This window comes from Podarcis raffonei, chromosome 11, assembly GCF_027172205.1.
Source record: "Podarcis raffonei isolate rPodRaf1 chromosome 11, rPodRaf1.pri, whole genome shotgun sequence".
NCBI lineage: Eukaryota > Metazoa > Chordata > Lepidosauria > Squamata > Lacertidae > Podarcis > Podarcis raffonei.
Genome location: NC_070612.1, coordinates 52,347,396 through 52,372,450, shown reverse-complemented (window position 1 = coordinate 52,372,450; position 25,055 = coordinate 52,347,396). Strand labels below are relative to the sequence as shown.

Genomic DNA, 25,055 nt, shown 5'->3' with positions numbered 1-25,055 from the left:
GAGAACATAGTTTGTTTCTTGTCGCACCCATTCTGTCAGACAGTTTTAGCACAATTCAAAGTGTTGGTGCTGACCGAGGTATATTGGCCTCGGCCCAGTATACCTGAAGGAGCGTCTCCACCCCCATCGTTCAGCCCAGACACTGAGGTCCAGCTCCGAGGACCTTCTGGCAGTTCCTTCACTGCGAGAAGTGAAGTTACAGGGATCCAAGCAGAGGGCCTTCTTCGTGGTTGCGCCCGCCCTGTGGAACACCTTCCCATCAGATGTCAAGGAAATAAACAACTATCTGACTTTTAGAAGAGATCTGAAGGCAGCCCTGTTTAGGGAAGTTTTTAATGTTTGATATTTTATCGTGTTGTTAATATTCTGTTGGAAGCCACCCAGAGTGGCTGGGAAAACCCAACCAGATGGGTGGAATATAAATAATATTTTGTTGTTGTTGTTGTTGTTATCCAGTCCCTGTAGGAAAACCAGTATTATTCCACTGTCTCCCCATATCTGTGTGTCAGAAATGGCATTTAATTTTCAAAGACTTTCCAAAGCAGCTTCCCAAGCAGCATAGGGGAGGATAGGGCTTTGCCAGGGGCAGGGAGGGAGAGAAACACCCCTCTCTTATAACTAATACATACACCAAGACACCTATAACTAAGATAATGGAGATGGTTCTCAGGACTGTGGTGGGTATTTACATGTTAATGGAAATGGACCGACGACATACTGTGCTTGTCACCAATTGTTTATTGGAACTGGCAACTTTCACACTTTATAGTAACAGAACGACAGAAAAATAATGTTCACTATATACAGCCTTTGCACAGGCTACTTAACTATACACAAGGCATAGTGATCATGACAATCTAGTCTTTATAGTCATCTGTGCACGAAAAGACACCATCAGACATCATGTGAACATTACAGTGAAATGACATCACAAGTCCAGTGAAAATTCAGCATAATACAAAACATATCAATCTACTGCAAATGACATCCTTTAAAACAATAAGCATTTATTCAGTAGTCATTTAGCCAGAGTCTGAAGCAGAGATGTGTTGTGTAGTTATAAGTCTTTTAAGTGAAGCAACCTCTGCGGACAGATTTGCTATGCCCTGCTTCAAATACAAGTTCTCTGTCTCAGACACTTTGTAGGAATTGTCTTTAATGTCAGCTGCTCCCGTTTTGCAGCCACTCTGATTTTTTTCAGTTAATTCCTTTTGATGGTGCCAGTGCTCTGGTTTCAGAGACCAGTCTTGAATATTAGTCACTTGGACAGAGAAAGGAGTGTGAGAAGTATGTACCAAATTTTGCACATTGTGCTTTTCGAGTTCAAAATGCCTTTTAGATGACATATCAATTGGTGACGTTAGTTTCTGGGTAGCATCATAGTCATTATCCAGCGATTCCACTTTGATCTGCATGGCCTTAGCCTTAATTCTAAGCTTATGAGGCAGTGCAGAAGAGCTCACCTCTGGGACTTTAACTGTGGCATGATTGCTTTTAAGTTCAACAGGAGAGTGGATTGGGCCTTTAGGTACCTGCTGCTCATCTTCTCCATCTGATGACTTTCCAACAACACCGTCATCAGCCTCTGAAGTTCTTGGAGAATTACTAGAGGATCTGTTAACTTGCAACAGTGGAGGGGAATGTGAGTAGCCACTAAAGTTGCTCCCCATGAAATTTGGATACATGGATGTTGTATAGGAGCCTCTTTCATCTCGCGAATCCCTTGCATAGTTTTCCAGTTCCATTGGCTCCTGCTTTATGAGCTGGAACTTATTTTCAGGATTTTTGCAATTATTTTGTATAGGGCTCACTTGAGCATGATCTACTGATGACACTTCAGACACATCGGATAAAGAGCTTTGTGGCGAGTGCTTAATGACAGATATACAACTGCTGCCCACCATTGGTGGTTCATGCTCATCAATGAAAGAGTTAATACTTGATTTGGCATTCTGATACTCCTGAAAATAAACAGCTGTTGAATTGCTGAGCTTCTGAACCTCTTGGGCATATGCTGAAGAGCTAATTAAACCAAACTTTAGCTTCAGTGAAAGTAACTCAGCTTTTAAAGTGGCATTTTCTTCTCCCAGTGCAATTAGTTTGTTCTCCAATACAAGGTCGTTTAGCCGCCGCTTTTCACGAGACCTTTTGGCAGCTTCATTATTTTTCCGCCGTTTTTCCCAATACATGGCATCTTTCTTTTCATCAGGAATGAATTCCCGCTTTCTCCGGCATGCTGAAGACTTGTTTTTTGCAATGCCTCCTTCACTGAGTAGCATTTCATCGCCAGTAGCTAGGTCATCAGATACATCTCCTAATGTAGAACTAAGTGCCATAATTTTGTCCACATTGCTACTTGTATCAGCGGGTGCCTGTTCTGTTTTAATGGACTGCATTTTTCTCAGCTGCATCAGAAGCAATTTTTAGTAGGTGTGCAAATAGTAACAGGATAAATTAATCTTCTAGGACTTCTTGAACCATAACAACTGGATAAATACAGTAATTTTAAATCCATAAGCATTCTCCCATTTGTTCCATCATCTCAAGCATCATGTCGTCTTGGTAAAAATTGCTTCTGGGTAGGTTCAGCCTACAATCTTCGGAAAACACCTGTGGCACACAAAAGAATAATAATAATGATTAGTTTCTTGATTTTACAGTCTTTAAAATGTATGTGTGAATATTATTCAGAGTATCTTTTAGTTATTCATTCAGGAAAGAAAGCTCAAGTCATAAATCACTGAATGGCTTTACCATATTGGGCATATCTTAATAAACAGATAAACAGGTATATAGTACTTGCATACCTTAAAAGAATTAAGATAATGTTAATGGGAAATTGTATAAGCTATAACCACATTCACTTGTAGTGACTTATTACTATTAATTAATTATACATTTAATATCTTGCCTTCCTTCCTCTCCTTCCCTGGGGGTTTTTAAGCAGAGGTTGGATGGCCACCTGTCATGGATGCTTTAGCTGGATTCCTGCATTGCAGGGGGTTGGACTAGATGACTCTTGGGTCCCTTCCAACTCTTAAGATTCTATGATTCCACCTTGGTATACTTTCCCAGGCTATCTCCCACCTAGGCATTGATCAGACCTAGAACAACTTAGCTTCAGCAAGTAGATTTTTTACTGCTGTGGAAAACACCTCATGCCATACCACAAACTGGAATGTGTAACTATGACTCACTTGAATTTAATCTGTATTGTTTACTCTTTCTCATTTTCCATCCAAAAGAATAGCGACATACGGATTACTGATATATAGGTCAGTATAGCCTAACTATATTTTCCTTGCCTGACTTTCATATCACCTTTGGGCCAGAGGAGTGGTGAGATGGGACAGATTTTCACTCAGAAGCAGCTATAATTAACTCATAAAAGCCAGCTCTTTGTGCAAACTATGGGCCTAACAACATGTAACATCAATGACATTGTTAGCTGTCATATTGTGGGTTGCTTAAAAATTAAAAACTCACAAGGTGTGGAGCAGCAATTGTTATCTGTAGCGCCATAGTGCACGGGAAGGCAAGGGGAGGAAGGAATAGCTAAGACCACAGTAGCACCTCCAACCATTGAGCATATAATTAATAGGCGAGACGTAAGGAAGACGCAGGTGGCGCTGTAGGTTAAACCTAGGACTTGCCGATCAGAAGGTCGGCGGTTCGAATCCCTGCAATGGGGTGAGCTCCCATTGCCTGGTCCCTGCTCCTGCCAACCTAGCAGTTCAAAAGCACATCAACGTGCAAGTAGATAAATAGGTACCGCTCCGACGGGAAGGTAAACGGCATTTCCATGCGCTGCTCTGGTTCGACAGAAGCGGCTTAGTCATGCTGGCCACATGACCCGGAAGCTGTACGCCGGCTCCCTTGGCCAATAAAGCAAGATGAGCGCCGCAACCCCAGAGTCGGTCACGACTGGACCTAATGGTCAGGGGTCCCTTTACCTTTACCTTTACGGAAGACAGCATACTAATAATCACTATGAATTCCAGAAAATCCTTTCTGTTTTGCAGATTTTAGTTAGTCACTTTCCCTACTATGCTCCCCTACTGTAATTCGTATGATTCTGAAATTACTTCACTTTTCACTGGAAAACTTTAAATGGATTGCTGGTGACTGATTCTGCCCCGTACGGGTCTGTAACATCAATACACATCAAAGTTCCTAACAAGTGAGCAAGTGTGCATAGCTGGGCTAGCAGGAGTCACTTTGCTTGTCATCATTTCCATGAATACAGTCATCGTGGTCCCCTGCCAAGAGTCAGAAAGGAGGCTTTGCTTTTTATAAGTTTCAGCTGTTAATTCTGCAGTCTGCATAACAAAGGGTATGATCTTCTCCTGTGCGGGTGTTGTACCTGAGTGTGGAAGGCATGGGCATAGCCAAGGGGGGCAGCTGCCCCCCCCAAATAACCAATCGAAATAAATGCAAATCTGAGGTTCTGCCCTCCCTAACAAAAGCATGCCCCCCAACAAAATTTGTAGCTACGTCCCATGGTGGAAGGTACAACAGAGTTCAGATTTCTCCACCTTCACCATAAGCATACACAGCCATTTGCTGTGTGGTAAGAGCTGTGGGCATATGTTTTGCAGATTCATTCTCTGGTGGGGCTGGAGAAAACTCCTGTCTAATCTCTGGAGAGGCACTGCCAGTCAGAGTAGAGGCTTCTCAGCTATATGCATTAATGCTCTGACTTGGTATAAAAGCAGTTTCCAGTGTTTCTAGAAGACCTTTGTGTGCCTCCAATATCCCTGTTGAACCAGTTTCCTTCAGTCAATTCCACATTACTTGGCAAAGTCCTTTTAATATGTAATGCTATCCCATTTCTGTATGGAATTGCATTCTACTCTGATGTTTTCCAGTGAACAATGAACTAATATTGGGTTTGATCCCACAGTCTCTCTCCTAGAGTGGAAGATGAGCTCTTTTCATTTGTAGAGGGAATCAAAATCTAGCAGAAGCTCTCTGCTGGAAGAAGGAGAGAGAGTTGATTCCCTCCCTGGGACCCAAGGAAAAGCTCCCAGGGTGATCTAGAGAATCCCACAATCCTCCAGGGGAGGTTTACAGGGGTCTGCATTGGGATGGATCAACAGAAATGAGTGGAACTCCAGTGATCACCCTCGTTACAAAGGTATTAAATACAAAGGATGGAGGTAGAGAAGGAAAAAGGCTAAAAACTGCACAAGTAAGACTTCTGTCCTAGGTATTTTACACAAATTCAGGGAATCTAAAATAGTAAATAAGTCAGTATGCTAAATGGAGTACTATTTTCTGTTCCTTTTTATTTGCCCAAATTTATGTTCCACTCTCCTAAATAAATGCTATTTTTGTTAGTTCTTTCTTTTGTGGTCAGTGTACAAGAGCTGCTTTGAAACTTGGGTTGCTTTGAAAGATTGTACTGGTGACAGAGGAAAGTTAAATATCAGTTTGGAAAGCCATGTACATTTTTTAAAAGTATGCAGAGAACTATATCAAGTTTGATGCCCGCATGAAACCTAATTTACCAAGTCTCATTCACAAGCTAAAAGTATGCTTCATATTAATTTATGAAATTAATTCATATCAGAATGGCTGGTGTCAGTTATGCAGAGCAGGCTCTAGTGCACCTTTTTTACCAGATGGTGGTGGTGGTGATGATAAACCATTGATTTTATTTTATTTTTAAGCCTGCTTCCTTGATCTGAAAACACTGCTGTAGCAATTTACAGCTACAGTAACTTAAGAGATCTTTCTAAAGATAGACATTATAAATTATTTACATAGTACTTTTATAGCTAAGACATGCAACATCAGCAAAAAAACTCCTAGGAAGACATCTCCCAATTTGTCCACCAACATCATTTTAAAAAGGAAAAACATTAAATCTTGTTGGTATTGCAAGGATGTTATAATGGCAGTGCAACTGCTAAGTCAGAGCAAATGTTTCAAAATGAATTGTCAAAGTCTGAAGTGGCTTGAAGTCCTTTTTTAATGCATCCCTATATAAACTATGTAATAATTATTCTCATTTTCAAATTAAATTCTGAGGCAGGTTCTGCAATATATCAAAGGCCACTCATGAGTTTGTGGTCAACCTTAGATTTGAAGCCTAGGTTCTCAAATCCACATCCAAAACACTATTAAAGGGGACCAGCCTTTTCTGGTATTGTAACCACATAATACTTCTATATTTGGTAACTTTAAAAGCTCCTATTTCAATGTTTCTATTCTCAGTTTCACCAGATGGAGCAACATTCGAGGCATAAATAATCTCATCTGCAATTCATACCAAAGGGAAATGAATGCAATGTATTAACTCAGGTTGGCTCACTCAATAAATGACAAGACTGTTAAGTAATTAGTGAAATAATATTCGTCTAACAACAACTTCTGACACTGTATCCAAACAGTCTAAGGATGCAACAGAATGTGAAGCAGGCCAAAGTAGTCTCCCCTCTGCCCGCAGGGTGCTTTTGCCATTGGTGCACTACAGCTCTGCACTAAACCACTGGGTCTCTTAGGCTTGCTGATCAGAAGGTCACCGGTTTGAATCCCTGCAACGGAGTAACCTCCTGTTGCTCTGTCCCAACTCCTGCCAACCTAGCAGTTCAAAAGCACACCAGTGCAAGTAGATAAATAGGTACCACTGTGGCGGAAGGTAAACAGCATTTCTGTATGCTCTGGCTTATGTCACAGTGTCCCATTGTGCCAGAAGTGGTTTACGTCATGCTGGCCACATGACCCGGAAAGCTGTCTGTGGACAAATGCCGGCTACCTCGGCCTGAAAGCGAGATGAGCGCCACAACCCCATAGTCACCTTTGACTGGACTTGACTGTCCAGGGGTCCTTTACCTTTATAGCTGTACCAAATGCATTGACATGCCAATCCCTCTAATTGAAGGACCTTCCATAGTACATATTACAGGATCCAACAGCTTGGCACTACCTTAGGACTCTGGCATGCAACTGTTTGCAAGAAACAGGAGCAACTCTGCTCATAGAGGCATGGGCAATGGCAGACTCTTGGGTTACTTAAAGTGAAATGTGGAAGGCCTTCTGTTCAGATGGATGGGCTTACCATGACAATGGCACCCTGTTGCAGCAGATGCAAAATAGCAACCAACGCCATTAATTGCAGATATTACCTGAATCAGATTTCAGTTTTTAACATGGCATTTTTTTCTTATTTATCCAGTATCTATGCAAAATTACTTTAACTGCCATGGCATCCAGCATAATGTCCCCTTGAAGCCTCAAGGATGTGGGGGTCCAGCTAGCATGTCCGTTGAGGTTATTAGACTGAAGCAATGTGTGGAATATCTAGTAATTATAAGGGGAACTCAAGCATTAGCATTATGGTGATACAGAAACCAATGGTCCACACTGTTTTGTAGATTTAGGCTGCACACTGCATTCTTTATTTCAAAGAGAGGGGTTTTCTTTTGTTTTCCCCTGGACCTTCACCCAAAAATAATTGAAAGAAAGGTGAGGTGCGATTTCCTTCCTCAATGAGAAAAGTATTCTTGAGGCTAACACGGTTTAAATTTCTGATAACAAAACTAATTTTTACACTAGCCACAGAGCTTAAGTGGTTTTGTTTCTCACACAATGCCTTTTAAAAGGGTCCCTATTCTATATGACATGCTAATGGTAAATCCACCAAACATAGGCAAAGCTACAGTAGCCTTATCAGTACCTCCCTTGAACAGTTTGTTAAGCCAGCATTTATCCAAATGGAAAAGACAAAGCCTTATTTGTTAGTCACTCTGTGTGTGAGTCAGAATTTCATCTGACAATAGGATCAAAATGCATTTAATAAAAACAAGCTAATTTTACTTCGGCTATTTCTTATAATTTCTCTGGAAAGTATTAGTATGTACGGTCATGACTCCTACTGTATTTCAAATTCAGCCCTTTCCCCCTATGATTAATCTTGCAACTATTTTATCACTGCCTCCCTCAAAAAAAAAGGGGGTGGGGAGTCTAAAACCAACTTTGAATGCTGCCTTACATTAGTCACTCTTGAAATTTCAGGTGCTTTTATAAACACTTTGAAAGTTGTTTGTAGCATGTTGTGTGCCAATGAAACAATCAATACACAGCACTGTCTGCTTCATTATACAATTGTAACCACAGATTTATACTACTAATACCTATTTATTTTTTTTAATATGGCAATGGCCTGATTGTGACTGGATAAGTATTTGAGTAGGGACCTGGTTCGATCTCAGAGGGGGATGCCAAAGAGCTGTAAAAGGATTGGCCTTTGGGAACCAACTATCCTCTCTTTTGCAACAATATAGCTGCAGCTTATCAACACCCCAGCTTTGAATATGTCGAAATCTCTCTTGTCCTCCCTGCTTCCACCACAAGCACAATTAGACTGTAATCCTATACCCACTTATCTTAAAATAAGCCTCATTGAACCCAGTGGGGCTTACCTCTGAGTATAGGATTGCTATTATGTATTATTTTCACTTGAATCAGTTGTGGAAAGGATCAGATTATTATTATTATATAACACTTGGAGTAAAAGAAAATAGAAGTGACTTCCCAAGACCAACGCTGATAAATACCCAAGCAGTAAGAAAGTTTCTAATGGATTCTATTGACGGAGCTGACCTTGCAGTCTTTACTAATTCCTGCACAACACACAAAATTTTCACTTCTAAGGGGCAAAACACAGAGATCTGGTTCTAAGCATGTGAACAGTTTCAATTAACATCAGAGGAGCTAACAAAGTTGTTTTAGTTGGCTATTCTTCAGTTCCAAGCTCCACACTTTATAGGACAGAAGTCACAACATTTTAGAGACTCTTTATATTACAGTTGGTAGAGAATGGAGAATCTTAATCTCAGGATCGTAGATTCGAGCGCCACATTGGGCAAAAAGATTCCTGTATGGCAGGAGGTTGGCCTTGGTGAACCTCGTGGTCCCTTCCAACTCTTCAATTCTATTCTATCCCTTTAAACTGAGCTGATGACTTAGCTGCACTACTATTGGGAAACATTTTTAATTGCTCTTCAGCCTTCTAACATCAGGTGTTAACATTTTCTCAAGAAAAAGTGCCTTGTAAAGTGCTGTTTATATTTCAAGTCAGAGTTACAACCATTATTATGACAGTACCTCAGGACCCATTTTACATCAACAAAATTAAATTTCTATTGTTCCTGTGTTCAAGACAATTACAGTTGTACCTTGGAAGTCAAACAGCTTAGTTCCTGAACGTTTTGGCTCCCAAACATTGCAAACCCAGAAGTCACTGTTCCGGTTTGCAAACTATAATTGGAACCTGAATGTCTGATGGGGCTTCTGCAGCTTCCAATTGGCTGTAGGAGCTTCCTGCAGCCAATCAGAAGCCGCACTGAAATATACTCAGAGTCGCAAAGTGATTTCATGCTCTTTATTCAGCTCATAGTGGTGAAGAGGAATGAATGAATGTCCCCTCAACATATCTGCTTTATATACATTATTTACACAATGGGCTGCACATGATTGGCTAATTCCGGAATTCTACTGTAAGCCAATCAGGTTGTGGATTCACTTCTATCTGGAGCATGATTGGGTGGTTCCTGCCAACCAATCATAGTGCTGCATTGTTCTAGGACCAATCAGACTGCTGCATTCTGAATCCTATTGTTCTAGGACCAATCAGACTGCTGCCTTTTGGATCCTATTGTTCTAGGACCAATCAGATTGCTGCAGTTTGGATCCTATTCAACTCAGTACATAACACGCACCTTGGTTTCCGAACGTTTTGAAGTCGAAAGGATTCCATTTGGCTTCCAAGGTACGACTGTATTATCTCAGTTGGCTGAACTGAGAGTGTTATCACCTATTTTGACTATTCACACTGAACACAAATTCAGGTTTGCAGAACATCTTAGCCCCAGTTGCCCATCTGTAAAACAGAACTAAAGTTGCCATCACACGGCTTTTGGGATGATGGACTCAATAAGATGGCTTAATAAGTAGACTACTTTTTCATTCTTACGGAGTCCATCATTCTAATAACCCTGTGATAAGCTATTCTTAAAAAAAAAAAGGCTATGCAAGTGATACATTATCATTAATATGATTTCTACACTTTTCAGAAAAAGGAGAAACACCGCTATTCCTATTTTTCAGATAAACGGAGAGAAAAAGCTGAGTACACTGCTTTAGAAGTGAGATCGCAAGCCCAGCAAAGAAATGTGTATAAGAGAATTATCATGCCAAATATGGAGGTGGGGACAAAAACTGGAACAGAGACACAACCAGCTATTAACAAGATAAACTCTATGCAACCAAAAGACTGCTTGCTAGGGAAGCCTCGTGCAACAGGTCTGTAACTTTAAGTTAAATTCTACAGAATTTAGACTTTAAGTGGCCACATTGGAAACGCAATGTTTTATGTTACAACGCAGAGTTTCATTTTCTTATTGGAAGGCATACAAATGCAGCCATCATTTTATGATTGAGGGCTAAGCCACACTTCCATTTGCCCGTGCTTTCTAGGCAGATTGATGTTTGTATAAATTCAGCAGTAAACAGTGGGTTTTCCCAGAGAAAGAGGCAGGGGGAAATAAAAACCACTTGGAGCCATCCCTAGTAAGCATGGGACAAATGGAAGTTTGGGTGAGCCCCGAGTCCCTGATTTTATAAGGTCCTTTGCTGCTGAGGTTACACCACTCTCACGTCAAAAGGTGTCAGAAGTGTTCAGAGGTTATAGGGTCAGCATATAATTAAATTGTAGGTCAGTAACACACATATGCAAGAGATTTCTTCTCCATACGAGCTATGAAAATAAAATAAAGAGGAAACCCTTAGAAGAAAATGTCATCTACTTAATATGTGTTAGAAAATCACATTCACAAAGGAATTCTCAAGCATATGAGCTACTTGCAGTGCTGCAATATTTCTGTTTCTCCCAGAGGAAAAGCTGGAAAGTGATGTAATTGTCACCATGAATGAGTAGTACAGTTATTGTTTGTTCTGATAATTACAAATTAATTAATAACAAATATACTTTCCAAAGATAAATCACACAAATTATCACCATTTTCAGATCAGGATTGTCTTAAAAGGGAGTTTTCACATCACTTACATTATATTGTTTCAAAGAATGCAATGGAACAACTGTTGCGTAATTTTCTCTCTCTCTCTCTCTCTCTCTCACACACACACACACACACTGGTGGGGTATTGAATTTTTTTTTATTTTCCTATGGTTATTTGGCATTTTTTCACTCATAAAATAGTCTGGGCTCTTTCTAATGAAAGTTCTTCTTTGTTGTTTTTCTCCTCGAGAGCAGGTGAAAGGATAATGGAATTTTAGAGCTGATCCTCAAATAATGTTTCTATTCTATTTAAAACAAATGGCTCACTTCTGGCTTAGCTTTGTACATTTCCATCTGCTCAAAAGGCTATCCTTAGCTCAATGCCTCAGCTACTAATCTCATAGTTCCAGTTGATTTCTATGGTGTTTGTGTGGAAGCAGCACCTGGTGGATTAATTGGTGTACTCTCAAATGACCACATTGAGGTCACTGATGCCACTGATTTAATACAAATTTAATAAATAATAAAAGAACGATAACACTTGCAAATCTAAGGACCTGTCTTTTTGCTTTAACATATTTACATCCCTTCTAAATAGCACTACTGTGTACCATATGTTTAATTTAAGTAGGCCAAGAAACTCTATTGACTTCAACAAGTCATACAAAACTACATCAAGAATTGCAGCTCCCAGAATTTCATTTGGGTAACTTAAAATGCAAATATATGCTGGGCAATTCCACAGCTTTCCGGTTAATCCATTGGGCTAATCCATAGAAAGTTAAAAATAGAAATGGTAGTTCAGATTGATTCATTGTTGACTACAGGTGAAATCTACCTGATAAGGAGTTAAGACAGGAGCAATCAGACTTACTGATCACAAATTCTACTGTCCAAAGGCCAATTCTAGAGCCTGTTGTGAGATGGGGCCACTTGATTGTCATGTAACTAAAAATCTTACATAACACCCCTCTTTACAAATTTACAGACTTAATTTGTGCTAATAGTCACTCATTTCCATCAATGGATATAACTGGCACTGTACTGTGGTACCTCGGGTTACATATGCTTCAGGTTACATATGCTTCATGTTACAGACTCCGCTAACCAAGAAATATTACCTCGGGTTAAGAACTTTGCTTCAGGATGATAAGAGAAATCGGGCAGCAGCGACAGCAGGAGGCCCCATTAGCTAAAGTGGTACTTCAGGTTAAGAACAGTTTCAGGTTAAGAACGGACCTCCAGAACAAATTAAGTTCTTAACCCGAGGTACCACTATATTTCATAATATAATCCACTCGCAAGTCAGGGGTTGTCAAAAGGACCATTTCCCAGAGCAAAGGTCTGTTACATAATATGCTAAACATTAATTCAGTGCTAATTTGGGCAAAGAACAATGAAAGTACAGTTTGGGCAGTCCAACTTCTCATGCCAAGTGGGCTACAAGAGTACTTTGACACCGAACCCATGGGCCACACACTGCCTTGTGCAGGGGGTCGGGGAGCGAAACAGGGTCCTAGAGCCCTGCCACCTCCTTCCCAAAGCTGAGGAAACACTAGCTTGGCTTTGGGAAAAAGACAGGAGGCCCCAAAGTCCAACACCTTCCTTACCCAGCTTTGGGAAGGCAGAATAAGGGCTGAAGGGGGGGGGGTGCCAAAGGTTGCCCTGGTTATTTATTTATTTATTTATTTATTTATTTATTTATTTATTTATCGTTCATTCATTCATTCATTGAACTCATATACTGCCCTATACCTGGAGGTCTCAGGGCAGTTCACAGAAAAGAGCACAATATATAAATTCAAAATAAAAACAATAACCCAATAACACCCCCCCAAAAAAGAGCTGCATTTTAAAAGGGTATAGGATGTTGATCAGGACAACCAAAGGCCTGGTTAAAAAGGCAAATTTTTACCTGGCACCTAAAGGTGTGTAATGAAGGCACCAGGCGAACTTCCCTGGGGAGAACATTCCACAGACAGGGAGCCACTGCAGAGAAGGCCCCGTTCTCGTGTTGCCACCCTCCAGACAACTATTATTGCAAATTTTCTAAATATAAATAAAATGTAATTTCTATTGCTTCTTACTTAGAATCATAGGATCGTAGAGTTGGAAGGGACCCTAAGGATCTTCCAGTCCAAACCCATTAGAAAGCAGGAATATGCAGCTATCCTATACAGTGGTACCTCAGTTTACATATGCTTCAGTTTACATATGCTTCAGGTTACAGACTCCGCTAACCCAGAAATAGTACCTCGGGTTAAGAGCTTTGCTTCAGGATGGGAACAGAAATCGTGCTCCGGCGGCAGTAGGAGGCCCCATTAGCTAAAGTGTTGCTTCAGGTTAAGAACAGTTTCAGGTTAAGAACGGACCTCCGGAACAAAATAAGTACTTAACCCGAGGTACCACTGTATGAGTATCAAACCTGCAACCTTGGTGTTATCCACACCATAGCTTTCGTCTGCCAGTGTTGATTAAAGTAGCAAGTTTTTCACTTGATAAATTTGTGACATTCAAACTAAAAGTATGAATGGTTTAAAATCATTTGAAGCTTCACCTGAAGACCCATAGGGTTTCTCTCACACAAAAGGCTGTGCACCTGATAGCAAGGTCATCAAGAAGAATCTGTAAGCTGATGAGTCAGATCTGTTGCTTAATGTTTTTTTATGCAACAGCCCTCAACAAAACATTTCATTGTTCAGGTTATTGCATCACTGTGATGTTATAATAACCGTAGATTAGGAAAAAAATAATTGCAACAAGGCAGCCATCTGGGGAAAAAGAACGTCATTACATAAATGAAGTTTGCACAACCTTTAGCAAAGGGAGCCCAGTTTAAAATAAGCGAAAGATAAAAGCGCATCAGTGATTGATTTCCTGCAGAGATTACGCATGCATGGCTAGCACTGTTTTCCTTCACAGGGGAAGATAAACTGCAAGAATCCTGAGTAAGCTCACATTGTTTATGGGAGCCTGTGAGATTTTTAACAGCTCTCCAACCGTTGCCTTAAAACACACACACACACGTAACCAAGATCTTAAAACATACTAATTCTAGAAAACTGGACAGTATGAAGACTAGTTAGCAATCCCTGAAATAATAGATGAAACCTGTTAATACATTGGTGTAATACATGCTGGCACGCTGTGGATATTAATATATCATTAATTTAGACCCTCTTTTCCTTCACTTTCCCTGACATTCCATGTATTTTGGGGTTGGGGGCCTACAAGAATGCATAAAATTGCACATGGTGGGGAAGAAACACCAGTCTCAAGCTCCAGGGAGGTTCTGAAGCCAAAGAACCTGCCCATGTCACCCTGGGCAACTTTGGACCCAAGTTACTTTGAATTTAGAGACAAGCTGAATGTCTCTGAAGCATAGCCTTGTGCTTGGTCCAAAGCAAATGCACAGCCTTAGTAACTGGTAGCCTAAAGTATCAGTATCATTCCTGAGAGCCAGCATAGGCCAATTGATTTCAGGCCCATATTTCCCCCCCCCCATCTGAATCATGCTCTGAGGGTGGCCTTGGGCAAATCATTATTTCTCAGCCTCAGTTTCAGACACGATCAGAATTTGATGTTTGTGGCAATAAAATGAGGTGAAACCTTACATAACGAGAACTCTGCATGATTTGAATAAATTTCCTCGCAATACTATTTAAATCTTGGAGCCAAAGTCTATAAACCCTATTCAGGATTACATACACACAGGCAAAGTGCTGGCCAGTTGTTGTTTTTTTAGTACATACGGAAAGGGCACCAATTAAAGTTCTGGTTAATATTGATCAATAAACCTGTGTGTGCTGCTGGGCTCAGAATAAAGATTTCCAGGGATGCCTAAAGCATCTCGTATGCCTGAAGAAAGTTCCTTAGTCTGTAGCTAATCTCTGAGGCTTCTGTATAAAAAGTCAAGGGTGTATTTAACAAACAACCCTGAAGCTTGTTTGTGATCCATTTTATCCTGAATAAATAATTACAGGAGGAAAATTAACGTTAAAATGTAACTGAAATTGTTTCAATAACATTGACACAATTACAGCTACAGTCAAAACAAAATTTTTTTTCCCTTCCAGTAGCAACAGTTACAGTTACAGCTACAGTAAATGAGAATACTCAGCAAATCCTCAAAACGTATGTGGTGCACACCACATATTATTAAATCAAGGACATAAATTATGACATGGCTTGAGGAAAATTCAATAGTCAAGTAAATCAGTAGTTATCAGAATATATAGCATCGGAGCTAGTATTAAGCAAATTTAATCTGCTTTAAGACTTTATCTGCCATTTCCTTTAATTGTTTTCTTATTTGCTGTTTACCAGCCTGATACAGTATAAGGAAGTGTGGTATACAAGTGTGTTAAATAAATAAATTAGCAAGGGCACAAGTTGTTTTAATTCATTTAATTTGTTTTTTGTAAGTCACTTGGGTGTTTCATTTGGGGGTAGGGAGGTACTAACAAATAAAACAAATAAATCCACTGAGTATTTGAAAGTTCTCAGCATATGTATCACTCAAAAAAAAAAATTAAAAATCCGTCTACTCTGATTTCATAACAGTCATACCTCGTGTTACGTTCCGCTCGTTACGGACTTTCAGCTTATGAACACGGCAAACCTGGAAGTGTTTACTTCCAGGTTCGCCGCATGCGCAAAAGCCATCTCTCGACACACACAGAAGCGATCTCCATGCTTCATGCAGAAGCGCTTGATCACGCTGCGCACATGCGCAGAAGAGGCACTCTAGTTGCGGCCTTTTCGGGGTGCAAATGGCACCCCGAAACAGATTAAGTCCGCAACTAGAGGTACCACTGTATTTCCAGCAACTGATGGAAACAATTAAAACCTGCAACTTGAAAACAATTGAAATCTAAGAATTTTTGACCTAAGTAAATTTTGATATGTCCTTCTGCTGCATTCATACGCTATGGCATGCTGGCAAATTTTGGGTGTATGAACAATACAATTCTATACATGTTTACTCAGAAATAAACGCTACTGAGTTCAATGGGGTTTACCGCCTTACAGGACATCTTCGGGAGAAGAAAAGGCTAAGGAGTAAAAACACACACAAATCTGGAGTGGACTTCCTAAGACAGTTGGAGAGTGTCTTGTACGCCTCCTCCCAGCAACTCCTGCAGCCAAGCTGATGCCAAATATATTGTTCTGCCTTCCTTTGGACCACAACGGCGAGGCCAAGAAGGTCTTCACATCCGGGTAGCCCAGGACCTCCATACATACTGCCCAGACTTACATGGGAGACAGTAGTTACAAGTTATCAGTCTCTGCAGCCACAGCATGCTCTGTGATTCTCCATAGGTCTGACCTCACCTTCTGCCCTAGAGGCACATTCCATTGTCTCTCAAGACAGATGTATGCCAACAACAACAGCTAGGTAAAATGACTAGAGGATTGCAGCTTGCTTATTCCACTGACCTAGCACTCTGGAGCCATTTAATCAATTATATGATGCACTAAGTATTGTGTTATTTAATCTTACCACAACACTGCATGCGTAAATGTAAATATGTTGGGTGAGGACGTTTTATAAGCCTACTGCCCATCATGGTTCTTTGTCTACACATGTATTATCTTTCAAGAGATGCACATGAGGCAACCCACATTTTTTCTTTAAAAAATCGCTTTGTCTACTAAGGAAGTTTGGCAATAAGGAAACAGTTATATGGCTCTACGTTTATGTTCATTGCGTGCTCCGAACTCACCTGAGTACACATTTAAGAAAGTCTGGTCAAAGGGAATCTAGCCAGGCCTACAGTTAATTTGCCATTGGGTTATTTTGCTACCTTGTGATGAATTTCCAAGGGGGAAATCTATCAATCTTTTGTTTTAATCTATGGCTCCAATAACGATAAACTAACTGAATTTTTTAATATATATATTCTCAAAAGTTACCCTTAGCCAGCTGGGTTGTGACCATTAGGAAAAGGTATGAAATCATGGCATTGTAAGGGACTAAAATTTAAGACTCCTGAAGAGTAGATACTGTAATTCTGGGTGGTAAGGTGCAGCATCTTCCTCTAAGCATGCAAATAGCTTTAGAGTACAGTGGTACCTCAGGTTACATACACTTCAGGTTACATACGCTTCAGGTTACACACTCCGCTAACCCAGAAATAGTGCTTCAGGTTAAGAACTTTGCTTCAGGATAAGAACAGAAATTGGGCTCCTGCGGCGCGGTGGCAGCGGGAGGCCCCATTAGCTAGAGTGGTGCTTCAGGTTAAGAACAGTTTCAGGTTAAGAACAGACCTCCAGAATGAATTAAGTACCGTATTTTTTGCACCACAACACTCACTTTTTTCCTCCTAGAAAGTAAGGGGAAATGTCTGTGCGTGTTATGGAGTGAATGCCTGGGGGTGGCGGGGGGGATCTGCTGCAGTCGTGAGCAGAGGATCCATGGTTCCCCTTCCTTCCCTCCTCCGTGGTTACAAAGCATGGATCCACATGGATCCTCAGGATTTTTGCATTGGGCTACTCCAAACTCACTGTCAGATCACATGTCTGTGGCCACAGCATGAACCACAAAAATCATATATCACTATTTCGTTTAGAATATTTTTTTTTCTTGTTTTCCTCCTCTAAAAACTATGTGCGTGTTATGGTCTGGTGCGTGTTATAGAGCGAAAAATACGGTGCTTAACCCGAGATACCACTGTTCATCTATACTATGAGTAATCCTTGCTACAATGGGTACAAAAGCTGAGTGTTGGGGGGGGGGGAATGTTGAGGCAGGAAATGAACAAAAGCGTTAAAAGTGGCAAAGCAGGAAGTGAGTGGCATCACCAAGATCCTCTGTTATCTCACGGACCATTGTGGAAGCTTCTATAGGGATGAGATGGTGGTGTGTATCTATTCTATGGCAATGCAGAGCTGGGAGAAAAGTGGTGATGCACCTTCTCCAGACTAATGGTGACTCCAGCCAAATTGATCATGGTACACAGGGTTATTATCCTTGGCCTTGAAACCACTGTCCAAGCATGCTGTTGCTTCAATCCTTAGGTTTTCCAACTCTTTGATTAGTATGCCTGTATGTTACACGTTGTTTCTCAACTTCTGAAACGTCCCACTGACAGATTACATCAAGCTCTCTATGTGCAGAAATATGGGTACCCATTTTAAAAATAACATGAAAATGTGGCCATAGTCATGCGACATAGTCATATTTTCTCTCTCGTCGCTCTAAAAGGTTGGAAAAATGAGCCGTAAAGGTTTAGCCAAAAATACATGCTTTTAAATAGCAACACATTAACATTTGTTTCAATGTCATTATTTGGGTGCCTGACTCAGAACTACAGCCTTCAAATTGGCACCAATACAATGAAGTCAGCAGTGAAGCTGCCTACTCAGTTTCAGCAAGCTTTGGATCAGCCCAGAGACATAATGGCAAAGCATTTGAAGTCAAGACTTCCTAAACTTCTTTGCAAGGTTGTCAGCACTGCCAGATTTCTGTGAAATGAGGGGGGCGGGTGTTAAACTGCCAGGAATTCTTACAACAAAAACAGGGAGCATCAGATGATAGAAGGGGGAAATAACCCAAACATTTCTAATCCTTATAATGGGCGAGAGTACAGACTTAAAATGATAGATAAAGTAAATAAATATATATAAGTGCAATGCTGCTGGAGTTTTTCTTAACTATATACACTTGTGTGGTAATAGCTACAAAGGTTAATAACACCTGTAACACAACACCTGAGGTCATCCGTCACGACTTGGCTGTGTAACATTTACCACTGGAATTATTCTCTGATCATAAGATGCTCCTCATACTAAATTAAACCATCTATACTGGCTGGAAACGTCTCTCCAGATTATCAGACAAGCGGCTCTCCACAGATGTCCTGCCACTGTATTACAGCCCTTCATTTCTTCCTTCCACCAGTAGAATACAGTTGTTTCGAAATCATGGAAATGCTTTGACTTCGGCAACATATATAACTAGACGAACTGCTGCCATACTTAGTCCCCAGTCCTTTAGGGCCTAACCCCCAGGATTTGCCTGGTCCTCGGCACACTAAGGCTGTGTATACGCTAAACATTAAAGTTGAAGCACATTGCTTCTCTCAAAGGATTCTGGGCACTGTAGGTTCACCCTTTACCAGATTACAATTCCTGGCAACTCTTAACAAACTACAGTGTAGGGCTGGGCAATGTATCAGTGCATCGTCCAAAATCTGTTTGGAGTCCACATTGTGGTAACAGCTTCATAATATTTGGCATGGCGATATCTTGTGAATAGCGATGTATGTGTGCGTGCGCTATGTAAAAAAATGCAATGTGAGAAAAAGCGTGAAGCTGGTCATCGCTTCTCTCATTCCTGCCACCCCTGTTGCTCTGTGCTACAAAATAACAGTTGCAACACAATGTTAAAGGTAAGTAAAAATGTATCCGTTTTAGACTCCTAAGTAGTAGCAGTTGCCCAGACATTACCCCATTCACCACTACATAGTTCCATCCTTTTTTGAGACATCATGATATATCGGTACATCCAATAAACAGTTGGTGATATATCACGATGTTGAAAACTGGACATTGCTCAGCCCTACTCAGTGCCCAACATGCTTTGAGAGAAAGAGTGCGTTTTAAAGGTGAAGTATGCAGACAACCTTCATGACCTGGGAGTAAGCTCTACTCAACACAAGTACGCATGCATAGGGCAGGAATTAACTCTTGAGTAAAAATGCACTAAAGTGTGCCGGCAAAGCTTGTTTTCCTGGCAGCAGTTAGCAATAATTACTTTATAGTTACTGTAAAGAAACAAAACCCAGCAGCACTCTTGAATATTCAGGGAAATTACCAAACTAATAACACCATTGGCAACAGTAGTTAAATCCTTTCATTTCTGGAAATGCCACCTGCAGTATCCCCTCCTCACTTTTTTTTTGGGGGGGGTAAGAATCTACCAATGGATATGAGACTCATCACACATCCCTGTTGTTTTAACAAGTAATTATTCCACCTCCAGTACGCACCCCTTACAGGAATTAATGCTGTCCCCATTGCCCCCATAACACTGACCTGGTTAAGAAGTCAGAATTGTGGAAAATCTCCGAGGAAAGGCTTGGGCCAAGGAAAGGGGAAGGGGGCTGGGGGGTTTTTTGTGTGTGTTTTTTTACTTTGAAGCCACTGTGCTATAGGGGAGCTAAACAGGCATCCTTTATACACACGATGGGGTGTTTGGGACTTTTCCGCAGAGTTTACATGAAAGGTAACGAGCGCGCGCGCAAACGCCCATACGCTTTTGCGCAAGAGCAAAAATTCTGGAGAGAAAGCTCCTCGCCAGCCAATTGCGCCCAAGGAGGGGCGGCATTCCGGGCTGCCCAAGGAGGCGCAAAAGCGGACGGGGTCGCCGTCAAACACGCGCGCGCCCAAGCTTCGCTCTGTTTCGGGAGGAAACGTGAGAGCTGCCAGCTCGGTTGCCAAGTCTGGAGGGGCGGAGAGAAAGCGGGGCCCGGGAGGGTGGAGAAGCCAGAGCGAGGAGCTCTTGGGCCCGCCCCCCCCCGTCGTTGCAACAGCGAGTACACACACTACGTGACTGGAGCCGCATCCCTCCCCGGGGCCAGCTTGTTCTGCTCGCGCTCCCTGTCCGTGCAAAACGACCACTCTCCTGCCTTATTTACTCCTCTCGCCGACTCCGCTCCAGCCCGCCTGTCTCCTCCTCTTGTGCGCCCTCTCTCCCCGGAGCTCTGCCTCGCCTTCTCTCCACCCCCACCCCCCCTTCGCAGAACAAAGGAATGCAAAGCTCGGCGGCAGCGCCATCCAGGCCCCTTCCAACGCGCGCTCCGGCCCCAGTCATAACAACCAACGCCTAAGGCGGCTCGAGAGCCCTCGGGCGGCGGCAGCAGGCGGGCAGGCAGCGCAAGCTCCCTGGTTGCCCGACGCCCCCGGCCTCGGAGAAGCGCCGGGCTCTCCCGAGTCCAGAAGGAGTTCTTCCCCTCCCGGGTCTGCTCCTCTTAGCTGTCCTCTGAACGCACAAATGCCCCGAATTACGCGCCGGTTACTTCTAAGGGGTCGCAGTGGGACCCTTGTTAATCTGGGCAAGAGCTCTGAGTCGAATGCAGAAAGACCTCGATCTCTCTCATTAAAAGAGCCACTAGCAGAAAATCAACAATTGTCGAACCCGATTTTGCGCACCTCGCCGCCACCCCCACCCCACCCCTGCGCAAACCTTGGATTTCTGAACCTTATATTTTTAGAGTGATTCAGCATCAGGATTTCTCTACCCCCCCTTTTTTTTGAAAAAGCAAGCCCCCACCCCCACCCAGACGGGTTTAATAGTTGCAAAACGACACGATTGCGAGAGTGGCATAGATTTCGATCGCACGCTGGGATTCTGGCCATCTGAAATGTGCTACTGACCTAAATCAGGCTGGGCATTGTTGTTGGGTGTGTGTTTTGCAACGTTACGCCGACCGTCACATATGTTGAAATAAAGACTCCGCACCCCGCGCGCACCCTCCCCCTCCGCCTTTCGCCCCCCGCGCCAGCCCGACTTTGTCGTTCTTGGTTTCAAATTGCAGGGGCTACGACGAGATCAGAGGCACCTCTCACTTTTTCCCGAAATGCGTAACAAGCTTGTGTATATATAAGCTTGTGTATGTATGTATGTATGTATATATATCTCTATGGAGGAGGGTGAATCATGCACGAAAGCCAACACCTACCAAGCCACTTGATGTGTGAGCGAAATGCCTTCCTAAAAATACCAGCCTTATCAAAACGTCTCCCAAGGCGTGGAGTTGAAAACGCCAGCAAATGTCCTTGAACGTCTATTTGCACAGCTCTGGAGAAAAGACCAGAAATAGCCCACGGAGCCACAATTGCTCAAATGTGATAGGGCTAAATATAGACGTGCACAATTTTCGTTTTAAGGGACGTGGCACACATTCAACAAGCCGAGCTGCCTTTCTCCAACTTACGCAGCAGCGATCTACTTTCCGACAGCGGGGGGAGATGCAAGAGGGATGACTTTGGAAATCGTGGTTTTATTTTAAGGCCGAGATTGCTCTAGTTGCTTTGTGGCGAGATTTATCAAATCGCGTAATTAGCTGCCTAACCTGGCCGCCAGCGAATGCCGTGGTTGCATAATGCAACATTTCCAGGAACGATCAGGAAACGCAGTGCCTGAAAACCAGCTGCCAAGAGGGAGCAAAAGGCACCGGCCAATATAAACCGAATTCTCCCCCACCCCCCCACATACACATAACATACATCAGAACAGCCCCGAATCAGGCGATTGTTACGTGTCTTCCTTTCTCTAGCAGCTTAAAAGAACGCAGCGTAAGGAATAAACAAGGAATCTCACGCGCAGCACCAGTTCATCATGGGGCTTTTTTTTTTATTCTAAAAAAGCAGACCTTCCCTAAGATATCCAGAAATAGATGAGATGTGTAAATGGGGACCGTATTCCCTAACGCTGCACCAAAATTACCAAAGCATTGCACGCTCACCTCCTCGCTGAAGCGCTCGCCAATAACTCGCCGTGGACCGATTATGCAATGCGCGGAGATGAAATAACAAGCCCCGCCAGCCCCTCGGGCGCTTCAGATGCTCCCCAGGGGGAAACGGGCGCGTTTCAAAGAACTCTTCTTCCAAGGCGCATGCCACTATTAACAAGGCATTTTCCTAATCCTTTGCTGCCCGTCAACGATTCCTTCAGCCAACCCTCCCATCCATGCCCTCGCTTACCACCCATCTCCCCACCCCCACCAATCCCTGCTCATACAAGAAGGAATGGTGGCAAGATCTCTGAGCTTTAAGATCAAGTCTCCCGTGCCTCTTTCCTCCTGCTCCCCAATCCCGATTTCCCTCCACCCCGGAGGAGGCATCTTCTTATGTAAGAGCAGCGCCGAGCTCTGAGCCAGCCGAGCCGGGGAAGCTGCTCCGAGGGGGGCTGCAATCAAAGCGGCCGCCTTCAGGCGGCGAGTCCCGGCGCCGACGTGCCAGAGGGCGAGAAAAGTTACTAGGCGCACAGAGAGGGTCGAATTTCTCCGACGAACCCGTGTCTAGAGAAGGGTAAACGCACACCAGGGCAGAGTGAGTCTCGTCGGGAAAGGACCTAGGGAAGGTGGGCGGGGTGGGGGGGGGAGAAGGACCCCCTTCAGACGAGCAATTTCCCCGACGGAAGCTTCCTGTACCTGGGCAAGCTGCTCGGGCCGAGAGGGGCCGAGCGCGCGCCTCGCTCGCCGGAGATCCCGTCGGCATCTGCTTCCCGTCGGAGCCGGTCGCTTTGGAGAGGGGCCGAGAGGCGAGCAGGTCCTCGACTACAACGAGGCAGCGAGAGCAGGGGCCAGGCAGGCAGGCAGACACAGAGAGAGAGAGAGAGAGAGACCCTCGCAGCAGCAGCAGCAGGAGCAGCCCGAAGAGGTCCTTCCCGTCGCGCGCCAGAAGGAGAATGTGCGCTCGGGAGAGAGTGGAGAAGCCGGGCGCAGCCGAGGAACGCGCCTTCTGCCGACGACGCAGCCGACGCCGCTGGAGAGAGATCTATGTTAGTAGGTCAATACTGTACGCTTCTCACAACGCACACTCCTCATGCCAGCTTGGGCGGTGAGTGGCGGCTGCCGGGCCCCAATCGGAGCTCTCCGCTTTCCCGGGAACGGCCAATGGATGCGCACGGAGTGGGGGGGAAGGGACAAGGGCAGGGCCAGACTCGAAGTGAACCCCCTTCCCTGCTCCGCCCTTTCTTCCTCTCGCGCTCTCCTCGGACGCTTCCCCTCCCTCGATGTGTTTGTGTGTGCGTTACAGTGGATGTGCGCGCTGCTGGGTATTGCATAACTAGGCGAAACTGGGGAGGTGGGGTGGGGGTGGGGAGTGGTGAGAGAGAGGAGGAGGAGGAGGGAGAAAGGAGAAAGCTGCTGGCATTTACGTAATGGCCCAATGGAGAGCCGGAGAGAAGGTGGAGACACGGCCTCCTGCTTGTCGCTGGGCTCCCAGGCTGGCGCTGCAACGCGCTGGGCAGGGTTGTGGGTCGCATTGCAGGACGGCGGTGGGTCGGAGCCACCCACCCCGATTGCAACATAAAAGGAAAACCCCGGCGGCTGCTGCGCTCCTTGAACGTCCGCGCGAGGGAGTCGCTGAACTCGCTGCCAACGCGCGCGCGTAGAAATATGTGATCGCCAAGTATTTCCGTCTATTTCAGAAGATCGCCAAGTGTTTCAGCCGCGAGATGTTGGGAACGGAATTGCGAAAAGCGGCGGCGGGGAGAGGGCAAAGAGATACCCATGTGTGTATGGGGGGGGGGGGAGAATTATGCTTCGCGTTTCCAGAGCTCAAGGAGGAAAAAGTAAATGGGCAGGAATAGATGTTGGCTTGCAAAACAAGGCAGCTTTCAGGGCTGGTAATACACACAGTTGCCATCTAAAAGGGCATTTTCTGTAGAACTGTTCAGAGTCTAAAATTCCACCATCGTGTAAAATGGGTGGGTGTTGGATATGGGCATGTAACCAGGTATATCTCTTTGATACTGGTTCTGCTTCCCATCGTGTGAAAGAAAAATGTTAGCTCCAGAAGCAATTAACCAAAACGAGAGCAAATGGAGCTTTTGTTTTATTTTTGGGTCCTTCTCTTCAACATCTAAACTAAGTTTAAAAAGGAATATACCTAGAATATTGGAGCATGTCTCTGTAAGCACAAGAGAGAAATCACATTGCAAGTAAGAAATTATATTGCGCAAGATGCTGCAATGCATGGTTTGTCATTATCAATGCATATTTGCCACCAAGGCAGGGCAGATTGGTAATCTGCCAGTGAATTAGGTTTACCTTTGGTTACCAAAGAAGCCTTCTGAAGATAGACTGCTTGGTGTGTTTCCTGCTGTTATGTCAGCTGGCATTTATGCTACAGGCGAAAAAGCCTGTAATGTATGCATGAGAGTAGACCTAGCGTCTTTATTCAGTGAACTACAAGGATGAAGGATTCTGCTAATTTAAGTTCCACTGACCTAATTTCTCACAACACAGCCATTACATTTGCAGAATGAAAACATCATCACATCACTGAGCTAGGAAATCA

The 25,055-nt window shown here is 43.4% G+C and overlaps 1 protein-coding gene across 2 annotated transcripts; it reads right to left on the bottom strand.

Moving 5' to 3' along the window:
* Positions 1 to 720: 720 nt before the first annotated feature.
* NFIL3 (nuclear factor, interleukin 3 regulated) lies at positions 721 to 23,609 on the bottom strand. Of its 2 annotated transcripts, none has more exons than XM_053407767.1 (2): positions 23,183 to 23,609; positions 721 to 2,610 (listed from the first exon to the last, which is right to left on the bottom strand). In XM_053407767.1, the coding sequence occupies exon 2, from the start codon at positions 2,409 to 2,411 to the stop codon at positions 1,023 to 1,025; it is 1,389 nt and encodes a 462-aa protein (XP_053263742.1). In that variant the 5' UTR covers positions 2,412 to 2,610; positions 23,183 to 23,609; the 3' UTR covers positions 721 to 1,022. The 2 variants fall into 2 exon arrangements, with proteins under 2 accessions (XP_053263742.1, XP_053263743.1); XM_053407768.1 differs by lacking the exon at positions 23,183 to 23,609 and adding an exon at positions 22,496 to 22,696.
* Between the last annotated feature and the right edge of the window lie 1,446 nt (positions 23,610 to 25,055).

What these genes read in the sequence shown, in the direction of transcription:
- NFIL3 (XM_053407767.1), bottom strand. Translation starts at nt 2,411, where the DNA reads ATGCAGCTGAGAAAAATGCAGTCCATTAAAACAGAACAGGCACCCGCT.